Source organism: Heloderma suspectum, chromosome 6 (assembly GCF_057233095.1).
Source record: "Heloderma suspectum isolate Gila_16-S chromosome 6, 16-S_ref, whole genome shotgun sequence".
NCBI classification, from domain to species: Eukaryota; Metazoa; Chordata; class Lepidosauria; order Squamata; family Helodermatidae; genus Heloderma; species Heloderma suspectum.
Genome location: NC_139463.1, coordinates 126,515,242 through 126,537,749, shown reverse-complemented (window position 1 = coordinate 126,537,749; position 22,508 = coordinate 126,515,242). Strand labels below are relative to the sequence as shown.

At 55.0% G+C, this 22,508-nt stretch overlaps 1 protein-coding gene across 13 annotated transcripts in view; it reads left to right on the top strand.

Moving 5' to 3' along the window:
* Positions 1 to 22,508, top strand: part of KDM6B (lysine demethylase 6B) — a 67,709-nt gene that overhangs the window by 11,531 nt on the left and 33,670 nt on the right. For 8 of the 13 annotated variants that reach the window (XR_014783994.1, XM_084806698.1, XM_084806690.1 and 5 more), the window contains 7 exons: positions 5,010 to 5,155; positions 16,960 to 17,084; positions 17,912 to 18,050; positions 19,245 to 19,371; positions 20,483 to 20,581; positions 20,978 to 21,206; positions 21,437 to 21,532. Coding sequence is in view for 12 of the 13 variants with exons in the window: in XM_084806698.1 (XP_084662824.1) it covers positions 19,250 to 19,371; positions 20,483 to 20,581; positions 20,978 to 21,206; positions 21,437 to 21,532 (546 nt within the window). In the remaining variant the exon portion in view is untranslated. Of the gene's footprint in view, positions 1 to 3; positions 3,848 to 5,009; positions 5,156 to 5,488; positions 7,851 to 16,959; positions 17,085 to 17,911; positions 18,051 to 19,047; positions 19,372 to 20,482; positions 20,582 to 20,977; positions 21,207 to 21,436; positions 21,533 to 22,508 lie in introns of those variants that run through there. The other 5 variants (XM_084806686.1, XM_084806692.1, XM_084806693.1 and 2 more) reach the window with 5 other exon arrangements.

Sequence of the window (22,508 nt, the reverse complement as noted above, 5' to 3'; positions counted from 1 at the left end):
GGCTGCGGTCTGCCCGGCCTTATCTGATTCTGGTTCCTGGGCTTTGTGCACGATTCTCATGTAAACGCCCAGGCTACCGGTGCTGGGCTGTGAGGCCGCGCTGCCACCCACAAAGGTTGTGCGGCTGGCCCTGAAGGCCTTTTGGGTAGGAATCCCAGCATTCCACTGGGGAATATTCCATATCCTGCTCAGTAATCATAATCATAAATAATAATGGGATTCAGGTATAAATATTTTGGCGTTTTTAGAATTGGGGCATTTCTGCTTAACCAGAACTAGCTAAGAGGAAGCATTTCTTACATAAACCGGTCTGTGTGATTGTGTAAATTCAAAGTATGTTAGCAAAATCTAGGTTATAGCAGCCTTCCCCAACTTGGTTCCTTCCAGATGTGTTGGACTACAGCTTCCATCATCCCCTGGCTGTGGATTATGGGAGTTATAGTCCAAACATCTGGAGGGGACCCACTTGGGAGAGGTTGTGGTACAGACTGCTGGAGATGTCTATCCAAATAAGAGCCACCCTGGTGGGGAATGATGGGCATTGTAGTCCAACACACCTGCAGGGGCCGCGGTTGGGGAAGGCTAGGTTACAAGCATGGTCATATTCTAACACATTTGTGCCTGCCTGTGTGTTTTCACATGCAGAGAGAGAATGCAGCAAAACCCCAGTGAACTTAGGGATGAGACAAGACAGGAAAGCAGACCAACTGAGCCGCTTTGTCCTATCACAGCGTTCTGCTGTGGGGAGCCTGAGGACGTAGGGGGTGGGAAGAGAGTGTTACTGCCCCCTCCGCTGTAGGGTGCAAAGAGGGATTCTTGACTCCAAAGATTGTCCTGTGCTGGGAAAAATGTATAGGAACAAGAAAAACCAGCCTTACATGGAGGAAGGCAAGCTGAGGGTCAGTGACACCATTGGGCCTGAAGGGAGCATACATGTGGACCGAGGGTGGCTTCTGCATGTCTGCCCCCCATACTCCCCCCCCCCCGCACACACACATGCATTCCCCAGCCAAGTGCTGTTCCTGCCCTGTCCTCTACACTTTTCACAGAGAGCAGTGCAATGTTGATCTCCAAAGGCAGGAGAGCTGAAGTTGATGAAATAATCGCTTATTGGGCCAATTGAAGTTGGTGCAGCATCCATCCAGGTGGCACAGAACTCTTTTTCTCCCCTCCCCGATGAAGAGTTCTGTGCAACTCAAATGCATTTATATTACGCCACCAGACTAAACTGGCCCAGTGAAAGAGAGAATAAAAACACATTTCTTCAGTTCTGTGATGCTAGGCTGCTTCCCTTTCTTGGGGTGGGGTGGGGGGCTCATTGTGGGTCAGAAATATCAGCAGTGTCTCGCTGCGTCAGGCCCAGCTGCCCGCGCCACTCTAGGAAATGGTTACACCATCAAACGTGGCAGGTTGCGCTTTCTTGCATCATCAAGAAAGGACACCAGCTGGAATACCGTAGAGCACATGTGGCATACATTTCTGTGCGCTCCCCAGGTGAGGCCAAATCCCTCACTGCTTTTCTTTTCTCCCCCCTCCCCAGCGCCCCACACATACCTTGCCAGAAGCTCCACCACCACTCCAGTTGCCATTTATCAATCTGAAAGAGTGTGAAAATGGGCGTGTATCAGAAATGACAAAGCATTTGGCTTTTAGATTTGCAGAACGGTGGGAGTGAGATCCGTTGGGGATCCTGAGGTGTCCAAGGGAGGTGGGTGTGGTGTTTGGGAGCCCGGACTCCTGGGTTCTTTCCTCGGTTGTCGCTGGCTGCAGAGTCTGAAGTGGGAGTTGTGGGTTCTCAAACTGGGAGGGGAAGGAGGTCCCTCTGTTTTCGGCCCAGCAGCCACTGGGCACACAGTTTTTACTGGTGGCTAATGATAAATGTTCGGTCATGACACTGTTAGAGTGCAGAGCCCAAATCATTGCATTGGGCTAAATAAACTTGGAATCACTGCCCTGCTCTGGGCTCCCATGGCCATTTTAGTTGCCAACCTGGATTAAAATGTCCACTGCAATAAGGAGTTTTGTGGACAGGGCAAGAGGTGTGAATTCAGAACTGGAGGCAGCTGGGGTGGTAGTTTGCTGTACATTCCCTTAATCTAGCGCAAGCAGCTTTGATCTTCTGTGCATGGCTTCTGGCTGCACACCTGGACCACGTGTTTAAAGGGTGGCCACCAGGGGAGGCTGGCGGCTCCGAGGTCAGTGGGGTGGTGGATCTACTCCAGGGTTCAGTCGGAACTGCTCCGCACCTTGGAGAGCTCCTTTAGAGTTCTGGCAGAAACCCGGAGCGGATTCACCTCCCCGCTGACCTCGGGGCTGGCAGCCTCCACTGGTGGCTAGTCCATATGAAGTGATCACGCAGGTAGAAGTCGGAGGAGTCCAGGAGGAAGGCGTGGAATCTGGAGGCTAGAATTGGAGTAGGCTGGCCTCTGACTGGCAGAAGCCCTGTCTGGGCAGAGTAAGGCACTTTGCACATGGTCAGAGGTATTCCACTTATTGCCTCCTATGTTTCTGCTCAGGGATGGGGCAGAAAGGCGGCAGCTCAGAGCGTAGGTGCTGCGATTCAGCAGAGGCTGAGTCCCAGGTGAAATTCAGTGCCACTGCTATGAGCAGTAGCACTCTGGCTGTTGTTATTTTATTTATGCATGGTGCTTTGCAAAGTACTTGAGAACAGGTCTCTGGCCCAAGGAGCTTACAGTCTAAAATCCAACATGGGGGAAATGACAGAGGAAGCGGGGGAGGCAGGGGACTAAACCGAGGAAGCCGTTTGCCAGCGCTTCCCCAGCTGGGTGCCCTCCCGATCCCTCGGAGTCCCACTGCCAGCCTCGCCCAGGCTGCGGCTGCCGTGCGCGGCGGCTCTGACTGCACGTGCTTCGGCTGTGTTGCAGAGTCGGCGGCCAGCCCTGGAAATGGGGCCGCCCCCTGCCCCTTGCTCCAACACCCATCATGGACGTCTGAGAGGCTTCTTCACTGCCTGCAGCTGCTTCGCCCCCCGCCCACGGAAGGGATCTCCCTCGCCCATGTGGGCCGCTCTGCAGGGGCCCCTTGTGCTGCCTGGGCCGGTCCCTTCTGTGTCCATTGTCTCCACACAGTGGGGCCTTTATCTCTGCCAAGCCGGCCCCGCCATCCTCTGTGCACCATTTCTGCGAAGCCCCCCCCCCCCCCGCGACTGCGATGTCACGCAGGGAGTGTTTGCATGTCCCTTTGACAAGCTCTGCGTTCACCCTTCTCCTGCAGCCTCGCTTGCTCCCATTTTACAGATGAGCTGGGGAAGAAGGGGAAACTGAGGCCAAGGGGGAGAGAGACCCACGCAGAGAGTGTGTGGGTTTCCCAAGGCTACGCTGCAAGTCCGTGGCTCCAAGGTGGGACCTGAATGCCATCTCTCCCTTTTGGCCCTGGGACACTCAGACCCCCCGGTTCCACCTCTCCCCTCTGACCTCTCCTCTGGGTACTCCCTTGTCAGAGTTTTGAAACATCAGTGACTCAGCTGGTTCGAGGCAGGGCAGAGTCACTGGTTGTGGGGTTTTTGGCTTCAGGTGTTGGCCTGGTCCCAGAGGGAATAACACAGGACAGGTTGGGTCACTTTCTTGCAGGAAGAACCTCTGAACCGTTTGACCCCCGGCGCCCCCACCTGAGGCTCTGGCATGGAGCCTGCCTTGAGGAAGGAGCCCTGAGTTTCGGGGTTTCCCTGCAGGTTCCCTTGGCTTCACCGTGGCTCCTCGCACCCTCTGCGGAGGCAGGAGCAGCTGGGAGCTGCCGTGTCTGGGCTTAGATAAGCCACAGCAGTTGTCTCCACGGAGCTGATAACGCAGGGAGACCTCGCTGCCTCGCTCGGGCGTCAGCTGCCGTGGTGAGTGGGGGGCAAAACCAGCAAGAGGCGTCTGCAGAGCAGGGGTGAATTCGGGGACTCCAGGAGAGAGGCTCTTCCTGCTTCACGCATCCACTGCCCAAATCTCGCCTTTGGGGTTTTCCGGTGCCTCCAGAAACACTCCCCCTCTGCCACAATGGTGAAGCAGCCTCCCCCAGCCTGGCAACCTCCAGATCTGTTGGACTACAACTCCCATGTTGGCTGGGGTTGATGGGAGTTGTAGTCCCACACGTCTGGAGGGCACCGGGCTGTGGGAAAGGGTGGGGCGGCCCCGTCAGCATCACCCTCAATGAGGGAACACATCGTCAAAAAGAGGGCACCGATTTGCATGACTTTTGCAAGTGCTCCCTTACAGGGAGAGGTGCCCATTTAGAAATAAGCACTAGAATGGAGGTAGGAATACAGTGCGTCTCGTCCCAGGGGGCAGGCTGTGACCAGGGGACCTGCCTCCTTGGGCTTTTGTCCTGGCCCCTCCCTGCTTGCCCTCTTCGGGGACTTTGGTCTTGAAGCCAGACTTGGGCTGGACAGAGGACTCCCCTTCGCAGCCCGAGTCTCCCAGTTTTCCTTCCCAGGCACACGCAGATGCAAGCGGATCGCTGTTTGCACGTTGCACGTGGAATGGTGTTGTGTGTTGCCCTTCCGTGTACTGCACAGCGCACTCTTAGGGGGGGTGGGGTGTCTGCTTCTTCTGAGCTGGACTCACGTTTGCACATCGCTGACACTGAACTCTGCAGATTGGAGCATGCGAGAACGCAGCGTGTGGTGGTCTCTTTTCAAGGCTGTGGGGAGGGGGATGAGGCCAAGAAGCAGGGCCCTGCCAAGAGCCTCCTTCATTTCCCCCCTCTTCCCTCCCCATTCCTTTTTCCTTGTGTGTCGTGACTTCTTAGGTTGTGAGACTGTGGGCAGGGAAGGTCTTGTTTTATTGATTATATGTAAGCCATGCCAGGAGGCATTTTGGCTGAGGAGCAGGATAAAAACACTTAAAATAAAATAAATAATGTGAGGCCTACATGAGCAGGGGGCTTGCCTCCCGTGCGGTGTGTCTTATTCCCTGAAAATGGCGGGCAAGGGGAGGGTGACATTAGGGCCCTTCAGCCAAAGGCCCTCCCCCTCTAACCTGCCTTCCTTCCTTCCGTCTCCACAGGATTGGGTCCCGCACCATGGCTGGAGCGTAGCTGTACCCCCGCCCCCCCCGCCAGCCGTGCCTCGTGGGCCAAAACGCCGCATGGGCCCGGTGTGGGGGGGGAGCCAGCCGATGAAAACGCAGCGCCGAGAACGCCCCCTGGTTCGGTGAGTGGCCGGCGCGGCTGGGCCGGGCTTCGCTTTTCGGTGTCCCGCGAAGGAAGTGTTTTTGGGGGGCAGTATTTCTGTGTTCCATGCTATTTGGCAGCTTGTTGTTCACCACCACCAGTGGAGCGGGGGCAGAATATATGGGGCGTGGGAGGACCACCTGAGATTTGCTGTGTTTGCAGCCTGCTGCCTTCTTTCAATCCATGTTATAAAGCAGCCTTTTTGCACCTGGGGCCCTCCAGATGCGTTGGACTACAACTCCCATCCTCAGAAGGGGGGATGGGAGTTGTAGTCCAACACATCTGGAGGGCCCCAGGTTTGGGGGGGGTTACAGTCAAGATGCATCGGTGGCCGGTGCAGGGTGTGTTGAAAAATTGGGGGTTCAAACAGTCATGGTGCATCTTCTCCCGACATGGGGAAAAGAGCTTTGTAGGACAAGCACGTTCTGCTGTGACGGGGTGGGGGGAGTGAGCCGCTCATCGGCTTGAGGACAGAAACCTCCACTTGCCCCCAAGCGTGCACAGCCAGCTTTGCATCTCTGTTTCTTTGAAATGTTTGCACCACTACCCTGCGCTGCTGCGATGGTGCATCGGGGGCCGGGCTTGGACTCTGGCACTCTCCCCGCCCCCTGGCACATTTCCAGATGAGCAGCTGGGCATGGGGGGGTGCAATGGGGCGGACGGGGCGGAGCATAGAGGGAGGCTTCTCTACGTAGTCGCGAGGAGGATGCGCGCGAGTGACTCACACGCTGCCCCAGAGGCAAGCGCCGCCCCCCAACGCAGCCGCTGTGACCTTAAAAGGCTCCTTGGTGGAGGGAACAAACGGTTAACCCCACACTGCCCTTCCTCGCTGGGATGCCTCCCAAATCAGGCCCACAGACACCCCGCCCCCATTTCTCCCTACCCCTTGCTTCCTCCCCCCCACCCCCCCACACAGGGCATCGCTGGAGAAGATATGTGGGGGATCTCGTAGGTAGCTTTTGTTGCCAGGAGCCGTTGAATAAAGGCGTTCTGCTTAGCTTGTGTAAACGGGCATGTTGCTCAATAGGGAAGCAGCTTCTGTAGAGTAGCGAACATATAGTGTGTCTGTGTGCAATTTCCATAGTCCCCCATGCGCTCTCCCTGTTTTCCCACCTTGTCTCAGAGGGAGGCTCTCCTTGTATTTGTGATTCATGCACTGAACCTGTGAATGTTCGTGTGGCTGCAGTATGGGCAGCCCTGCCTGTGAGGGTGTGCGCACTGCTCCGGTGCCTTTTGATGCATCTTGCCACCATGCCATGCAAGAGTTTTGGGTGGGATTGTGGGCCCAGCCTGTTTGCCCTTGTGACCTGTATGGTGCTGAGTAGCCATGCCCTCCTTGTGTCCACACACGCATGTGTGCAAAATGGACCCTTCCCTTCGGCTTCTCTGTGGGCTCCTGTGTCTGTCCATGGCGGCTCTGCAGCCTGGAGCATGTTCTCTGCTGTGGAGCCGGCCAGCGTTCCCTGGGAACTCTCTTAAATCCAGCAGGGAAAAGGTTACGGCTGCAGCGGATGACGTGAGATGGTGCCGCCGACAGGAACTGGCACGATTCTGGCATTTGCTCGCGTGGCCATGTTCTTTTTTTGAAGTGGCGAACAGTTGCTTTGGAAATACTTCTACCAATTCCTCAGACAGTCCAGGGCTGGGAAGGAGAGTGCCAGGGAGGAAAGAGCTGAAGGGAGCGTATTCCAGGCCTGCCAAAGACGTTCATGTTTCTTGGGCCTGAGCTGGACGTTTAGGCAGTGCCTCTTGGAACTGGAGTTGGTGGCTGAGATGAGGCAGGGATCAGGGCTTCCCCCCGTGCGTGCGTGCGTGTGAGAACCATGTTCTGCTGTTGTTGTGTCGCTGCTGGGTGTATACATACACAGAGGTGTGTCTATCAGGAGCTGTGAATGACCTTTCTGTGAGGCCAGCCATGTGTGACTTCGCTTCGTTTGCGTTTTCCTCCTCGGGCCCTCGCGCACGGATTTCATGTCGGCATGTGGTCAGAGCTCTTCTGAGTATGCTGTTATATACTTCTTGCGCCTGGGTTGCATGTGAGCACATGGAAATGAGTGGCCTGCCCTCAGATGAATGAGAGCTCTGTGTGTGTGTGTGTGTGTGTGTGTGTGTAAGCAAAGTTTTCTGTGTGAGTTTTCTGTGTGAGTGTGCGTGTCCCATTGTTGTGCAGTATGTCTGATATGACTGTGTTGTTTTTGTTATTTTTGCACTTGTGTTTCCTCAGTATGAGCTGCGGGGAAGGGGAAGGAGGGCAGTCGGTGATGGGGAGGGAACCTTGTCTGGGATTCCCAGGCGGGGCAGCGCTGCTGGGGGGGCGCGGAGGAGGGAACTAGACGGAAGGGAGGGGATGATGTCATCCCATCTCTTTAAATCAGGACAAATTACCCCGGGGGAGGGAAGGGGGCTGAGTCACTTGTGGCCGGAATTCACCCCCCACACATGCTCCGCTGACTTGGCAGGGACCCCGAACCCCACACAGTGGTAGTGGGGGGAGGGAGAGCAGGACGCGCCGCCGGCAGGCAAGGCAGCTCAGAAGTTACACACTTTATGTCCTTCGCACACGAGTTCTGGGTTGGCCACCTCTGCCCGTAAATGCTCCTTTGTACCCCTGGGGGACAACAGAGACGGCTTTGAAGTGAGACACGCCTCTCTCATCCGCCCGCGTGTGCCAGGAGGTAAGGCCATGCTCTCTGTGTGAGGTTGGGTGTGTGTGTGTATGTGTGTGTGCCTCCTTTGTGTATATGTAATTTGGGATTTCTTTCTCCCGTACAGCAGTGAACAAGTGAGAGAAAGATGCTATGTGTGTGTGAACATGTCTCGAGAGTCTTGCACATGGCATGTGTGTTTTCTGTACTTTCTCTTCCGGTATACTTGTGCTCACACTGCTGTTCTCCCCCCTTGAACCCAATGGCCTGTCTCCAGTGTGTGTGTGTGAGTAGCTTGTGGTTTTGTATGTGTACCTTTGACACATCCCTACCAATACTGCATTTTCAGGGTTCAGTAACTCTGTGCCGGTGAGCATGTTTCACACAGAAACATGTGTGTGTTTTTGTAGAGTTGCTGGCTGTGTTGTCACTACAGTGTGTGTGTGTGTGTGTGTGTGATGGTGTGTCCAGCCAGCTGTGATACTGTTTGTGGGTAAACTTAGAAGGCAGTTTTGTGTGCCTGTCTTCACTGTTTGTGATGCTTTGAAAAGCAATTGACTGCTCCCACATTGTAATCTTGTGTGAGGGCCACATGGTGTTAAAGCTGTGTGTTTGTGATTCACACGCGCACCCCCTCCCGGTGCTTCAGGGTCTGTTCTGTAACTTGAGGGCCTTCAGCTGTGTGCTGTGTCTGTATTTGGGTCTCGAATTCAGGTATGTGCGTGTGTTTGATTTTCCTATGTCTAAAGGCTGTGTCTCTTGTATCCTCTGTGTGTCTGCCTGTTGTATTTGTGCCTCTAATGTGTGCTTGTGTGATTTGTGTGTAAAGGGCATTTTCTGCACACACACACATGTTTCTCCCTCCCTGCCCCCAACAATGGGGGCGGAGGCCTCTGTGTGTTCCTGGGTTCACTCTCTCCTTTTAGCTATGGGGAAGTGGGAACTGGCAGAAATGGGGTATAGCAGCATTCCCCAACCTGGTCCATGCTTTCTGAGAATGATGGGAGCTGTAGTCCAAGACATCGGGAAGGCACCAGGTTGGGGGTGGGGGGGGCAGCATGAAGTATGGCAGCTTCAGAAATTTGATTCTGTCCCTCTGGGATTCCCAAGTTGTGTACCTAAGGAAGGGGATCCCCCTCACCCCTAATCTGTTAACCCCTGAAATGCCTAGGGGTTTTCCAGCAATGCAGTCAGCTGAACTCCCTGTTGGGGAAGGCTTAAATGTGTGTTGCGTTTCCACACACACACACACACACACTCCTCACCGGCCTACACACAAAAACACACACGTAAATTATACATTTGTCTGACCCTCGCAGGGATGAAGCAAGGCCCCACATCAAATGCCCACTGGGCAACCCAAATACTCGCAGCATTAATTGCGCAGGGACACTTGCACATGCATGCCACACACGCACACAGCTGTGCTTTTGTGCATTTTTGGGGTGAATTTGTTGGTGCATGGCTGTGTGTGATTTGCCTCTGCGTACGTGGGGAGAGGTGTATTCAGGGGTCTGCCAGGCGCCTGGCAGTTTTGTTTGTGCGTGATCCTGTCTTGTGCTTATTTGACATTGTGTGTGTGCGTGTGGAGTGCGGGGGAGTTATGAGGTCTGTCTTTGAGGGCAAGGAGCAGAGAGGACGCTAGGATGGGTCACTGTGTGTTTTTTGTGCCTCTCTCAGCATGTGGCACCATTTTTCTGTGTACGGGGATATTAAGGGGATGATGAACTGAAGTGACTCTCCACACTCCCAATTCTCAGTAGTTTTCAGGAGAGGAGGGGGGGGGAGGTGGCAGCCTTGCTGGTGCTGACTCAGCACTGACACAGCTGTTCTCACCCTCCTGTGTGTCTGAATGTGTGGGGGACCATTTTTTGTCTTTAATGAATCACACGCACACATCCACACCAAAACACACCGCCTGTGTCCCTGCAACCCAGTTCCGAAACCCACATCCTGGAAGGGGGATGCTCACTCCAGGCTCTCCTGACCTATTCAGTCTTCCCACACGTTTCTCTATGAGTCCCCACGCCCCCACGCGCCACGAGGGGATGGATCTGGCAAATGCCTCCATCCTGATGAATGATTCCACTCTCCCCACACAACACCCCTCCCCCCCCCAGCACTACTAATAATGGACAGAAGCTGAGGCACGCTCTTTGAAGGGAAGCATGTTTGACTGTTGGCTTCCACAGGAGCGCTTGCGTGGACTCCTGTGTGTTTCGCCATGTGTACTCCCTATACGACAGAGGTTATGTCTGTATTTTTGTGTGTGTTTGCAGTGTTCTACATGTGCAATGCTGTATATTTGTACGCTTGAATATGTTAGGAGCATGTGACCGTGTGTGTGTGCGTGTGTGTGTGTGTGTACTGGTGTCTGTGGTTTGGGCTTGCTAAGATATATGGATGGGTGTAGATGTCCCTGGGTGTCCCATGTCACCCGGAGGCCTTTTGTCAGTGGGTACACCATGGATGCACACAGATGCACGCATGTGGATGCAAACAAATCTGCCTGGCAAACCCAGGCATGCGTCTCTGAACAGATCCCTGTTCCCCAGCTGCTGCTGTTACGCTTTCCTCTGTTGCGCCCCCTCCCTCAGTTTCCCATTCCTTCTCTCCTGATCTGCATCTCCTTGAAGTAGGGACCGATCACTTATAGGGATCTGGTGGGTGCAAACCAGGATTGCAGAGCTTCCTCTGCCGCTTCCCCCCTTGCAGAGATGGCAACTGCATCCCTGCGCCTGACCCGTGTAAGGCTCGCAGCAGATAGGACTGTGATATGCCACCTGGGAACTTCTCACAGGACAGGGAGCCCTCTTACGTCCTTCCGCGCCTCACTCTGTGCTCTTGCACTCTTGTGCCGGCCTCTGTGCTCTGGTCTTGTACCCTCGTGCACTTGGAACCCAGAGCTGCTGCCACAACCCACCCGGCTGGTCTCTTTCGCCCACCATATTTCTACACCCACGCGCGCCCAAGTTACATGCGTCTTCCACGGTTCCTGCTTCCATGTTTTCCCACAAGCTTCCATGTGGGTGAGGGCTTATTTTTAAATGCGCCGTTGTTCACCCGTACCCAATACGTCGTCCTCCATTACTTGTACCTGCGCAATGGCTGTGCTGCACTTATACACACCTGTGCTTTCCCTCACATTCCTTCTGGCTCTCTCACACTTTCATCTGCCTTATGCTCTTGACCCGCATGGCCTTCCACACTTTTGCCTATGACTGATGTGACGGCACCATTTTACAGTATCTTGCGTGTAAATGGCTCGCTTGCTCTTAGACCTTTGTGCCATTCCTGAGCGCCGTGCTCCCTTGCTGTGGTGTGCACATTGCCTGTGGCACGCTACCTCTCTTGCTCCACCCGACACCCACCTTCCTTCTATTCTGCCTTGTGTGCATCCTTCCATGCACCCACTCACACAGCTTGCTTTCTCTTCTTGCTCACCCACTCTGGGATCCATTTGCTCTCACTTCTCGTGGCCCTTTTCTCCTGTGCTTGCGCGCACTTACCCACGACATGCTCACGCTCTTGTGAGTCGCTGCTTCCTCTGTGGTTTGTGCAACTGCGCATCCTTCGGTGGTTCCCTTTTCTTGTAAATCCAGTGAACCTGGGTACGTCTCTACTTCGGAGAATGTGACCGTGATGGGGAAACTGAAAGGGCTGTTCCCCCAAACGCCCACATCTGGGGAGAGTGGGTGGGGGGAGCCCATAGCTCTGTCACCGATACGGGGAATAACTTCTAATCTGGCCAAGGAGGGCATTGATCCGTGGTCTTCTGCTGCTGATGGGGAGGGGGGACCATTTCTACTTGTGGCAAGCCGTTGGGGGCATTCTGGAGAAGGTGGATGGCGCCGCCCTTTCAGCCCCCCTGCTTTCCAAGTAGCCCCCGCCCCCGGCCTGCTGCACTTTCATCTTCCCGGTGTTGTGGGAGGACAGAGATCCCCAGCGCATTGTCAGCGTGTTGTATGGGGGTGGCTTGCGCGCGTGCACTGGGAAGGGGGGTCACCTCATCTGCTCACCCAGAATCCTGTGGGGGTGGAGAGGTTATGGGCATTTGGCCAGTGACAGAGCAGCACTGTGACGTGGGTGAGCAACCGCCTGTGCGTGTAGGAGCAAGGGAGCGAGCGCGTGTGCGCGGCTGTGCGCCTGTCCCCCGAGATTTCTAGCCTCCAGCCTCAGATAGGTGTCTGTGTTGTCAGTTGGGCCCTAGTTCCTCCCCTGCGCTGTGTCTCCAGCTGCTTGCGCAGGAAATGGTTTCCTGCAGGGCCCCCGTTTCCTGCCCCTCCCCTTCCTCCGCTCACATGCGCGGCTGCTTCACTTCCTCCCTGAGTGGACAATGCTGGGTGACATCACTGCTCGTTTTCCCACAATGCAGCGTGAGGCTTTCGGAGAGAGGAGGGGATTGTAGTTGCCTTGCCCCAGCAGGGGGAACGTCCGCCTGGCTCCCAGCTGCCTGGCAGAGCCATCAAAACCCACGCGCTCAGGCCCTGGAGGCTGTGCGGGTCTGCCTGCTTCCTGGCTGAGCCGGCTGGGAACTGGCCACTGCTGCAGCCCAAGGGGGGTGTGATAGCCAGAGGCCGGGTGTGTCTGGCGCGGGCCAATCCCAGCCGCCCACGCTAGTTGCGCTGGGACTTGCCCCCGTTGCTTCCTCTTGGCTCATTCGCATCTGCGTCATGGCTTAGCCCAAAATTCCCCGTGGCGTGGAGACTGTGACGAGCGGTGGAATGGGGGGCGAGGTGCAGTTTGTGTGCAGATCCGTGGGGCACATGGCCGGGGCTGATGGAAGGGTGTATCTTGACTTGGAGACCCTGTGTGTGTGTGCGAGAGAGAGAGAGCATGCAGTTGATGATGCATGTAGGGCACGTAGGGATCGCAAGCATGTGGATGTGGAAGGCACACCTATGGTTGGGCATGGAAATATCATGCCCGCGTGAATATGTAAAGCAGATGTGTAGCTGAGCACAGAGGGAGGTCATGCGTGATGACCATATGCAGTCCACGGGTGGAAATGGTTGTGTGAGGAGCATGGCCATGTGGAAGTGGCCAGGTGCGAGGAAATCGTGTGTTTCTGAGCACTCAGCGAATATGGTGCATCTAGGAGATCCTCATTTGTTTGTTTGTATTTTTGAATGTATATACCACATTCTCTGCTGTAAAATGGGGTGGAGGGGAGGAAGCACCTGAAACGGTATATGAACACACACACACACACGCAGAGTCAGTGAAACCAAAAACAAATTACAAAACAAGAAGGAGCCAGGAGTGGTCCTAATTCAACCAGGGAAAATTCCACAGGCCTGGAATTTGGAATTGCAAACAGAACAAGCCAGGTGGGGCTGCCATCCAGATGCAGTCACATTTTAACCTGGAGAGGACAAGCCGGCAGAGACGAGGGGGCCCTGGTGCCTCAGCGGGCAAAGTGATCCAGGACGTGGCCACCGTGGTGAGGAGGTGTGGCTGCCTACTGTTGCCACCCCTTCCCACCTGCAAAGGGCAGGACGTAGCGTTGCCCAGTTTTCTCCAATCCATGGCCCTCCACATGCATTGGACTGCAACTCCCATCATTCCCAGCCAACATAGGAATGATAGAACTTGTGGTCCAACACATCTGGAAGGCATCCATGCCAACCTTGGGAAAGGTTGGCATGGCCCCTCCCCGCCATCCCAGGTTTGAAGGAGCAGAGGGGTAGCGACGGGCGGGGGGCGGGCGGGACAGTCCCTGTATCTGGCTGGAGGCCGGGCGAGGGCAGAGGCCGTGCACATGACTTAGCTGGCCACAAGCAGGAGCTCACAAGTGCGTGAATGTGCGAGACACATGGGAGTCATGTGTCTGTGAACATATGAGGCAGAAGTGGCTTGCCACTGAGGGATGGTGCGGAAACAGAGAGCACTGAGATCCGGTTTGGGGCACGTGGGTTTGGGACAGCTCTGCGAAATGACTGCGTTGGGCTTCAGACCTCTGGAGCTCTTGGGTGCCATCTTGTGTGTCCTCACCATGGGCATGTCAGTCACGCTGTCATGTGGCCATGTGCTCAGGGGGGAGGTGTCTTCGCCACACGTAGCTGGCGTGTAAGAGTGGGGGAGGGACTGTGGCTCAGTGGCAGAAGGCCCCAGGTTCAGTCCCCGGCATCTCCAGGGGGTGCTAGGGAAGGGTCTGGCCTGGATCCTCGCTGGGCCAGCGGTCTGACCCCGCCTGAGGCCGCTCCTTCCCTTCCTCATGCATGTACATCGTGCATCCCAGGCAAGCCTCTTAACACATTACGCACAGTGGGTGATGCAAATGTCTCTGAAGCACGACACGCCTCACACAGGTTGTCAGCTGTCCCTGAGCTTGCCTGTGTCAGGCTGACGTGCCTCTGGCACGTTCTGAACACGTGTCGGCTCTGTCTCCTACGCTGTCCTTCGCCTCCGGGGCTCAGGGAGGGCATGGCGTCAGTGTCCCTCGCAGTCTCGCTTGTGTCGTTTGCCTGTGACTTATTCACAGGCACCAGTGTTCAGCTGGGGCGGAGTAGCCTTGGCGCGGTGCTGGCGTGTAGCATGTGCTGTCTGTAGCGTGTTGCCAGCAGGTGCTGTGATCCTCTCATGAGTGGGTACATTCAGAGTGGGGACATAACATTCTTTCACACCAATATATATGTCGGAGAAATCCGCAACGGATCCACATGAGTTTGGATTTCTATGAATCCAGCCTGTAAGAACATCAGAAGAGCCCTAAAGCTGGATCAGACCCAGGGTCCACCTAGTCCAGCGTTCTGTTCACACCGTGGCCCACCAGCTGTTGACCAGGAACCCACAAGCAGGGCAGGAGTGCAGCAGCACCCTCCTGCCCATGTTCCCCAGCCACTGGTGTACCTAGGCTGTGGATTCCTCAGCGGACCAGCTTTTACCGAGTCCTCTGGACTTGCAGACTGTCTTTTTACTTTTGGTGGTGAGTGGACAACGGAATGAAAGAGGCCCGACAATGTGCGCAACACAGACGGAATGACATCCATCCATCCGTATAGATCCATGTCCATTTATCTGTATGTAGGTGTACGTATGTGTGAGAAGGAGACTGGTTCCCACTAGGACTCCCTCTTTCCCTCCCCTGCTGTACTCTGCCTGGCAAGCCAAGGAACTGCACAGGCCCCCCCCCCCCGCGTGGCCCACAGCCGCCGCCACCCCGCCCCGCCCCAGCCAAACTTAGCTCCCGGCCTCTGCTCTTCCAGAAATAGCCGTGCTCTTTGGCTGCAGGGCTGCTGTTTGGTCCGGACATAAATTCATGCCTGCTCCCTGCCCAGAGTGAAAGGTTGGGAGGAGGGCGCCTTAATCCCGCAGCTCTGTCCGGGGCCCCAGAGCGCAGCCGTCCTGGGGGAAGCCGTGTGGGTGTGAGCTGCCCCCCCGCAGTCTGCTTGAACCCCCTCGGGGCTGTGGGTGGGCGCACGAGACGCTGTCTGGCGCACGCCCACGGCAGGAAGAGCACAGCGGCTCGGACCACAGGGGTGCGGGAGCCTGTGTGTGTCCAGGGGACAGCCTGGTGCGCCTGGCTCCGCGTGTGGCGGGACGCAGTCTCAGACGGACGGGGGGGGGGGGCATGTGAGCAGGGACTGGTGAGTCACAGGCGCGGGTGGTGACTACCGGCCCCCGTTTCCTTCCCTCCCTCAGTTCCTTGTGGCAGCGTGGGAAAAAGTTGCCTCCAGTGCATGATTTTCAGGGGCCGCCCTTGGCCTGCCGACATTTCTTCATGGCAGGGGTTCCGGGCAGGGGAGACAGAGACGAGGCAGACACAGACTGTGGCTCTGCAAGCCTGAAATAAGGCCGCTTGGTCCTGGGACCTCTTTCCATCCCCCTGGCTCATCTTCAGAACAGATGAATAACAATAGTTACTATTTCAAGACGCTCTGCCAACGCACAGAGTGTTTTTCCCTTGCCGTTCAGTGACACAGCCTTCCCCCAAACCTGGCGCCCTCCAGTTGTGTCAGACTACAGCTCCCATCCTTCCCGGCCATCTGGGAATGATGGGAGTTGCAGTTCAGGGGAAGGCTGCAGTATCCCATAGCTCAGACCTGGAAATAGGGCTCAAGTTTCCACACAAGCCACAGAGTCTGTTGCTTTGGGCTGGGTATGTTGCCAGGACTGCAAGCTTTATGGCTGCACAAAATTGTTCTTCAGGAAGGAACACCTTCTAGCACACAACTGCCTACACGCACACATGCACACAGGTCTAAGTAGCACTGGCCTAAATGTCTCAAGCTGTAGATCCAGGCCCCCAAGATATATATTTTTTGCTCATGAACCCCACACCCCACTCTGTTGACTTCTTGGTCTGTTTCTACCATAGAGCTAAGAGAGAAGAAGACTGAGAAATGGTTGTTTTTGAAGCCTCGCTTATCTCTTGCTGGATGGATAACAATAACAGCTGCTCACAGGAGGCACGGTGGCAGTCCTGTCTCCCGTCCCCAGTCCCGTGGCTGCAAAGCAGAAGCAAAGTTTCTGCTCTTTCAAGCTCTGGTCTTCTTATATATCAGGGAGAGTGTGAATCCAAGTTCTTAAAAAAAAAAAAAAGGCCCATTGCTGCATTAGGAGGGGAGAAAGGAAACTGGCCAATATTATTCTCGCCCCCATACCACGGATTGGGGGAGCGACGATGACTGAGGCTAAGTGTGGCTTACAACAACCCTGCAAGACAGGCCAGTCGTCCTGTTGCAGATTGAAGTCTGGGTTACAGCCACCGATGGCCATGCTGGCTGGGGATGATGAAGGGAGATGAAATTCAAACACATCCAGAGGGGGCCTGGTTGGGGAAGATGGGACCAGGATATGCCATAACTACTGGTTCTGGAACAATTCTGCAACATGTATGAAGCATACGATCAGCTGGTCGGAATATACGACTTCAGTGTCAAGCCATGGGGACATAAGGGAAAAGTCCTGCGCAACATCTGGGAAACATCTGGCAGGGCTACACCATGGTTTAAAAGAGCATCCTCAAGAGAACGCCCTGCGGATCAGCTGGCCAGGCTGGTTTGCAGGAGGAGAGATCCCTGCAAAGCGCTTGAATTGGCGTTTTGTGGTCTTACCACGCAAGCCAATGTCCCAAACGATCCCGGAAGACTAATCCTGCCCTCTCTTTTTGCGCTCTCTCTCTCTGTGACTTCAGACCTCATTAGGAGACTGTCGAGAAAGATGATTGGTGGCCACGTGAAGGAGGCCGTGTGATTGGCTGTCTTCTAGGAGAAAGAGTGTGTGCGGGCGAGAGACACCAAGAACGCTCCAGCACAGTAGGTGTGCGCAGGGTGTGGTTTGCATCCTGGGTGGTGGCAGGGCAGGCAGGAGTTAACTTTGGAGCAGGCCAGAGCAGAGGCCCCTCCTCCCTTCTCCAAATGAAGGAACCCCATTGGAAGAGGGCAAGGGGGGCCCTGCCCTGATGGGGGCGGGGCCTGTGTGCATTGAAGAGCCACACACTGCTTGTTAACTCCTTCCGTGCTGCACCTAATTGTACAGTCCTGGAATGAGGGAGAATACGTTCAGTCCAGTCACGATAAGGCCATTGCTTCCAGCCCGGCGCGGGCGCAGACCTTTAAAAGGCTGTGTCTCCCCCCATTCACTTTGGGGATGAAGCGTCACTTCCCAAAGCTTTGGTGCAAACCAGCATTTTTAAAAAATGAATTGTGGTACCTAATGTAAAACAGCCACCATTGGGTTTTTAAAAACCCTATGGAATTTTAGCTGTTCTTTATACATTTTCATTTAAATGTAGTACGTTCACGATCAGCTCAGTTTATACTGGTTTCATCTAAAATTGTGAGGGCGTAATGCTAAGAATTGGAATGAATTAAATATGTCTGTTAAAAGCACACTTGTAAATAGTTCTAAATATCAAGGTCTCCAAGATATGAATGTATTTATCGATTCAGTCGTTATCATATTTCCGGCCTGCCTTCCTCTAGACTTGACATGAGTTACAAATCTGTTTGGAATGGGATAAATTTCTTCCACGAATGCCAAGTGACCCATTCTCCCCCCATAGAAATCATAGAATCAGAGGGTTGGAAGGGGTCTACAAGACCATCGAGTCCAACCCCTTGTTCAATCTCTCGTTTCTCTGCCAGCATTGTATGTGGCTGTGACTGGAGGAGGGACGAAGCCGGAGGAAACGCTACCAGCAGCGACTGGGTGGGGGCACCCGTCGCTTGGATCCTGGGGGGGTGGAGGGGGGGGTACCAAGACGCGTCCACTGCGGCAGGAGAGGTAAGAGTTTGGGGCAATGGGACAGTACAGCAGGGCAGCGAGAGGGGAGGTGAATTTGGGGGGGTGGAGTGAGAGTGTATTTATTTCCGAGTATGTCTTCTCTGTGTTCCCATTTTTAAAAGTCCCAAAGCGGCTTAGCCAAAGTTTTAAAAGCCCGATATGACTTGGGACCCAGCTACCTGAAAGAACACCTTCTCCTTTACGAGCCCGTCTGGGTTTTAAGATCTTCTGGGGAGGCTGTTCTCTTGGCACATTTGGAGGGGACGTAAGGAAGGGCGTTCTTGGTGGCCACTCCCAGACTCTGGAACTTGCTGCCCAGGAAGGCCAGGTCAGCCCTCTCTCTGTCGTCCTTCTGCCAGCAAGCAAATACCGTTTTACTGAGGTAGCCGTTTGGCTTATCAGCTGATCTGATGCAGAAGGGGCTTTTAATGAGTTGGTGCTGCTTATTTCTTCCACTGTTGCATTTTTAATCTGTTTGTATTTATGTTATCTTTTAATTAAGATTCTATTTTTAATTTGGATCATACCCTTAGCCACCTTGAGTGTTTGTCTTTTTTCTTTTGTGGGGGGCCAAAAGGCAGGATATAAATTAAATGAAGTAATATAAAAAGGCCATTCATAACAGTGATACAAATTTCCAAAATCTCTCAGCAGCGACACTGATTAATTGTCTGACTGCATAAATTAGAAAATAAATGTCTAAATAAAGAATTGTGAGGGGTGGGAGGCTGGGTGTCGATGGGGGGCGTGGGGAGATTGGTAAGGGAGGTTGCTGGATGGGAGAAGAGGGCCCAGTTTCCAGGGTGGGGAAGCATCAGAGGGGAGAGGAGGAAGAGCTGTCCTATGGAGAGGAGGAGCTGGGGACTAGGCTGCGTTCTTCAACCTGGCGCTCTCCAGATGTGTTGGACTGCAGCTCCCATAATTCCCAGCCAGCATGGCCATTGGCCATGCTGGCTGGGAAGTATGGGAGCTGCAGTCCAACACATCTGGAGAGCGCCAGGTTGAAGAACGCTGGACTAGATTGTACGTGTGCCACGATTTCGGGTACAGAGGAGAAATGGATGGACGGGTGAGCACTACATTAGAGAGGAGAAAATGGCCACAAAGAAAAGAGGACAGAGGAAGGTGGAAGACGGCCTCCGCTCCCTGCCTGGCTTCTAAACTATGCTCTCTCTCTGCCCCCTACCCACCCAGACTGGATGCATCGCACAGTGGAACAGCTGGGGGGGCGTGCTGGACGGGACCCGTTTTCTCTCGGCAACCTGGGCTGCAGCGGGGCCTGGAGTTCGTGTCACTCTCGCCCATGGCTCCCGGGCGGCAGGTACCTCTCTTTCTGGGGCAAGCGGATGAGTGGGCGGGGATGTGCCTTTCCCTGTCTGCACCCCAGCCAGGGGGAAGCAGCCATAAGCGAGTGCAGGGCCCTTCCGCTGGCTGCAGCGTCGCTCAGGTGCATGGTGGAGCAGCCGTGGCACGAGGCTCGTGTTGACACCAGAGCACACGTGGGCTCCTCCGTTGTGCTGGGGGCAAAGCAGTTCACCAAAGAGCAAACTGGACCTTCTCCTGGCTCTCCTGATTAGGACGAGGAACCCTGTCCCCCTCCCGTCCCACCTCTCAAACCCCAAACCCCCGGATCTAGAAGTTCCACTCACTGACCTGGTTCGCATGACATGACAGCCCACCATGGCTTAATTCACCCGTGGGGACTGCCACGTCGTGCCAAGCGCCTGCGGTTGCCATTTTGCTGCGGGACCTGCGGGCGCCCTGCTCGCTGTGGTTCGCCCTGTGATTTCCAAATGTAATCAGTAATAATGATGACTTAGGTTACACCTACCTTGCAGAAGTAAACACACACTCTCTCACACACGTCCGCTCACACCTACACCCCCCTCACACACACCTCTGCAAAGTAAACACGCCCTGTGGAGCACATCCACATCCATCCACCCACCATCTACAAAGAGACGTGGGAAGCAGCTTGCCATTTCCTGAAGGATCGTCACCTCCTTGAGAACTTTCCCTCACTGCCCTCATAAAATGACATAAAACTGGTTTGAAGTTGGCTTGAGCATAGACGTGCACTTCAGTACCCGTGGAGAGGTTTGTCCTTTTCCTCCCCACGCCCTGCGCCATTTGACTTAAGCAAAAGTACCCACGGGGAATGAAAGGCCCCGTTCCCTGGCCCTGGTCCTTCTCCTGGCTTAGCCCCAGGTCAGGAAGGCTTTGGCCCCGGGCTGTCCTCAGAGCGGACGCTCAGCCCTGGGGTGTGTTGAAGGAATAATGAATAAGGGTGTCTATGAGCGTGTGCAGAGTGCATTTCCCTCCCCCGCAGAGTAACTGCAGCTGGCCTCCTCGAGGCCAGCCTCTCTTTCATGAGGCGTTTTACCCCCTGAGCTTCTCCCCTTCTTTGATTTCCTTCCCCCCCGCCCCCCCAGGTGCTCTGCCAGCGTCGGTCAGCCTCAGCTGCCCCCGCACCTGCCGCCCAACCATGGCTCTAACATGGGGCAACACGGCAAGGGCTATTACCCCCCAGGGTAAGTGCAGCTCCGGGCGCTGGAGCATCAGGCGCCCACGGGACAGTGCATGCAGGTTGAAGTGGCGCCTCCTGGCGACCTAGCCCCCGGTGTATTGGTGGGGGGCGTTGGGGGGTTGAACACTAAAGCTCCAGCTGTGCAAACTGGGGGCACTGCCCTTCCCTCAGAACGCAAGAGCTCGGGCTGCTGATCTCTTGCTCAGGAGCCCTGTCTTCCAGCTTTTCTCCTATTCCTGAGGAGTTCAGGTCAAGCCCATCTCCTTGCTGTGTCCTTCATTTCCTCCCCTTCTAACCCACTTGGCCTCCTCCTCCCCAGGAGCTCTGCCCGTCTCTGCACCCCTGGCTGCCCCCTCCTGCTCGCCCTATCACTCACCATGCCTCCTCTCCCCTCCCCCAGGAATCTGGCCCCCCGTCCCCCACATGGGAAGCTGGAGGCCATCCATGGCTGTGTCCAGGCCCTGCTGCGAGATCAGGGGCAGCCCCAGCTCTGGGAACAGCTGGGTGAGATCTACGAGTCAGAGCAGGACTGCGAGGAGGCGGTGCGCTGCTACCAGAACGCCGCCCGCTACCAGCGTGACTATGGCAGCTACGGAGAGATGCACGCTCGGATTGGACGCCTGCAGCAGGTGTGTGGGTGGAGCAGGGCTGGGGCGTTTCGCTGCGGGGGAAGAAGTGGCAGGGTGAGGTGGGGGTAGCATGGGAGGAGAGGTGTGGTGGGGGCAGCATGGGTGGCGGCATGGGGATGAAGTCCAGTATGGGGAAGGGGTAGGGATTGTGAGGGGGGCAGCTCAAGGATTCCTGGCACCCACCCTCAGTGGAACACACCCTACCATACACCTCCCACCCCACTTTCCAGGCTCAGCTGTGGAATTTCCATTCCGGGTCATCCCATCACCGATCAAAAGGATTGTTACCCCCCCTTCAGCAAGTCTGGAACCTCCTGCATCTTGAGGTGAGTTGAGGCAGGGAGGAAGGGTCAGTCCCTGCCCCCCTCCCTGGATGCCAGACCCAAAGGATGTGGGGAGAGTCAGGAACCATCCATGGGCAGCAAGTGCAGATCCATCCCCCTGTGTCCCCTCCCTCGCCTCCCCCTCTTGACTGCTCTGTTCCCTTCTCCTGGAGCTTTGGACCACGTCAGACCTTTGAACAAACACCTCTCTTGATCAGCAGCCTCCTCTGAAGCAGGAAGGCCCCGTGGCCTCTGCCGCCCTTAAACGGACGCCCTTGACGCTGCTGTTTCATTCTGTTCTGCTGCATTTCCCCCCAGCCCAGCAAGAAGTCTGCAAACTATGCCCGGGCTTAGTAGCCAAGTGTTCATTTCTACTAGCCAGCTAGGAAGTCCCACCATGGTAGCACAATGTGTTATTTGCACTGATCAGCACAGATGTTGGCTGATGAATTTATATAACTCAGGCTTTATGAACACAGGGCATTAAGACTGTTCCCCCATCTCCCATCACAAATATATATGTTTAATATAAGCTCAAACAGTAAACATCATTTTACATTCTTATTTTCTGGTACAAACCTCAGAACGTTGCAAAATGTGGATTCTGGCCAGTAAGCTGCCTATTTTAATTGTAATTGTAATTTTACTACAAAAATAAAGGAAGAATGATCAGTTTTCAAAGGAGGAGCCCTGTGGCACCCGAAAGACACCATAGTTGCCTGGGGGCAGGCCCCGTGGAACTCAGTGCTCCTTACTCCTGACAGCTGAGGTACAACTTGTACAGTCCATTGAGCTTTACCAAAAGACCTTTTGGGAAGGCAGCCTTGGCTTTTAATTAGGAATGCAAACAGCCTTGCAAAAACTGTTACCATTCAAGCTGCTCGCCTGAAGTAGGAACTCCATCTAAGAAAAGGAATGAAATTCCCACCTCGGCCTGGTCGTTGTCCTCCTTTTGTCTCTTGTGTCTCTTACTTTCGGG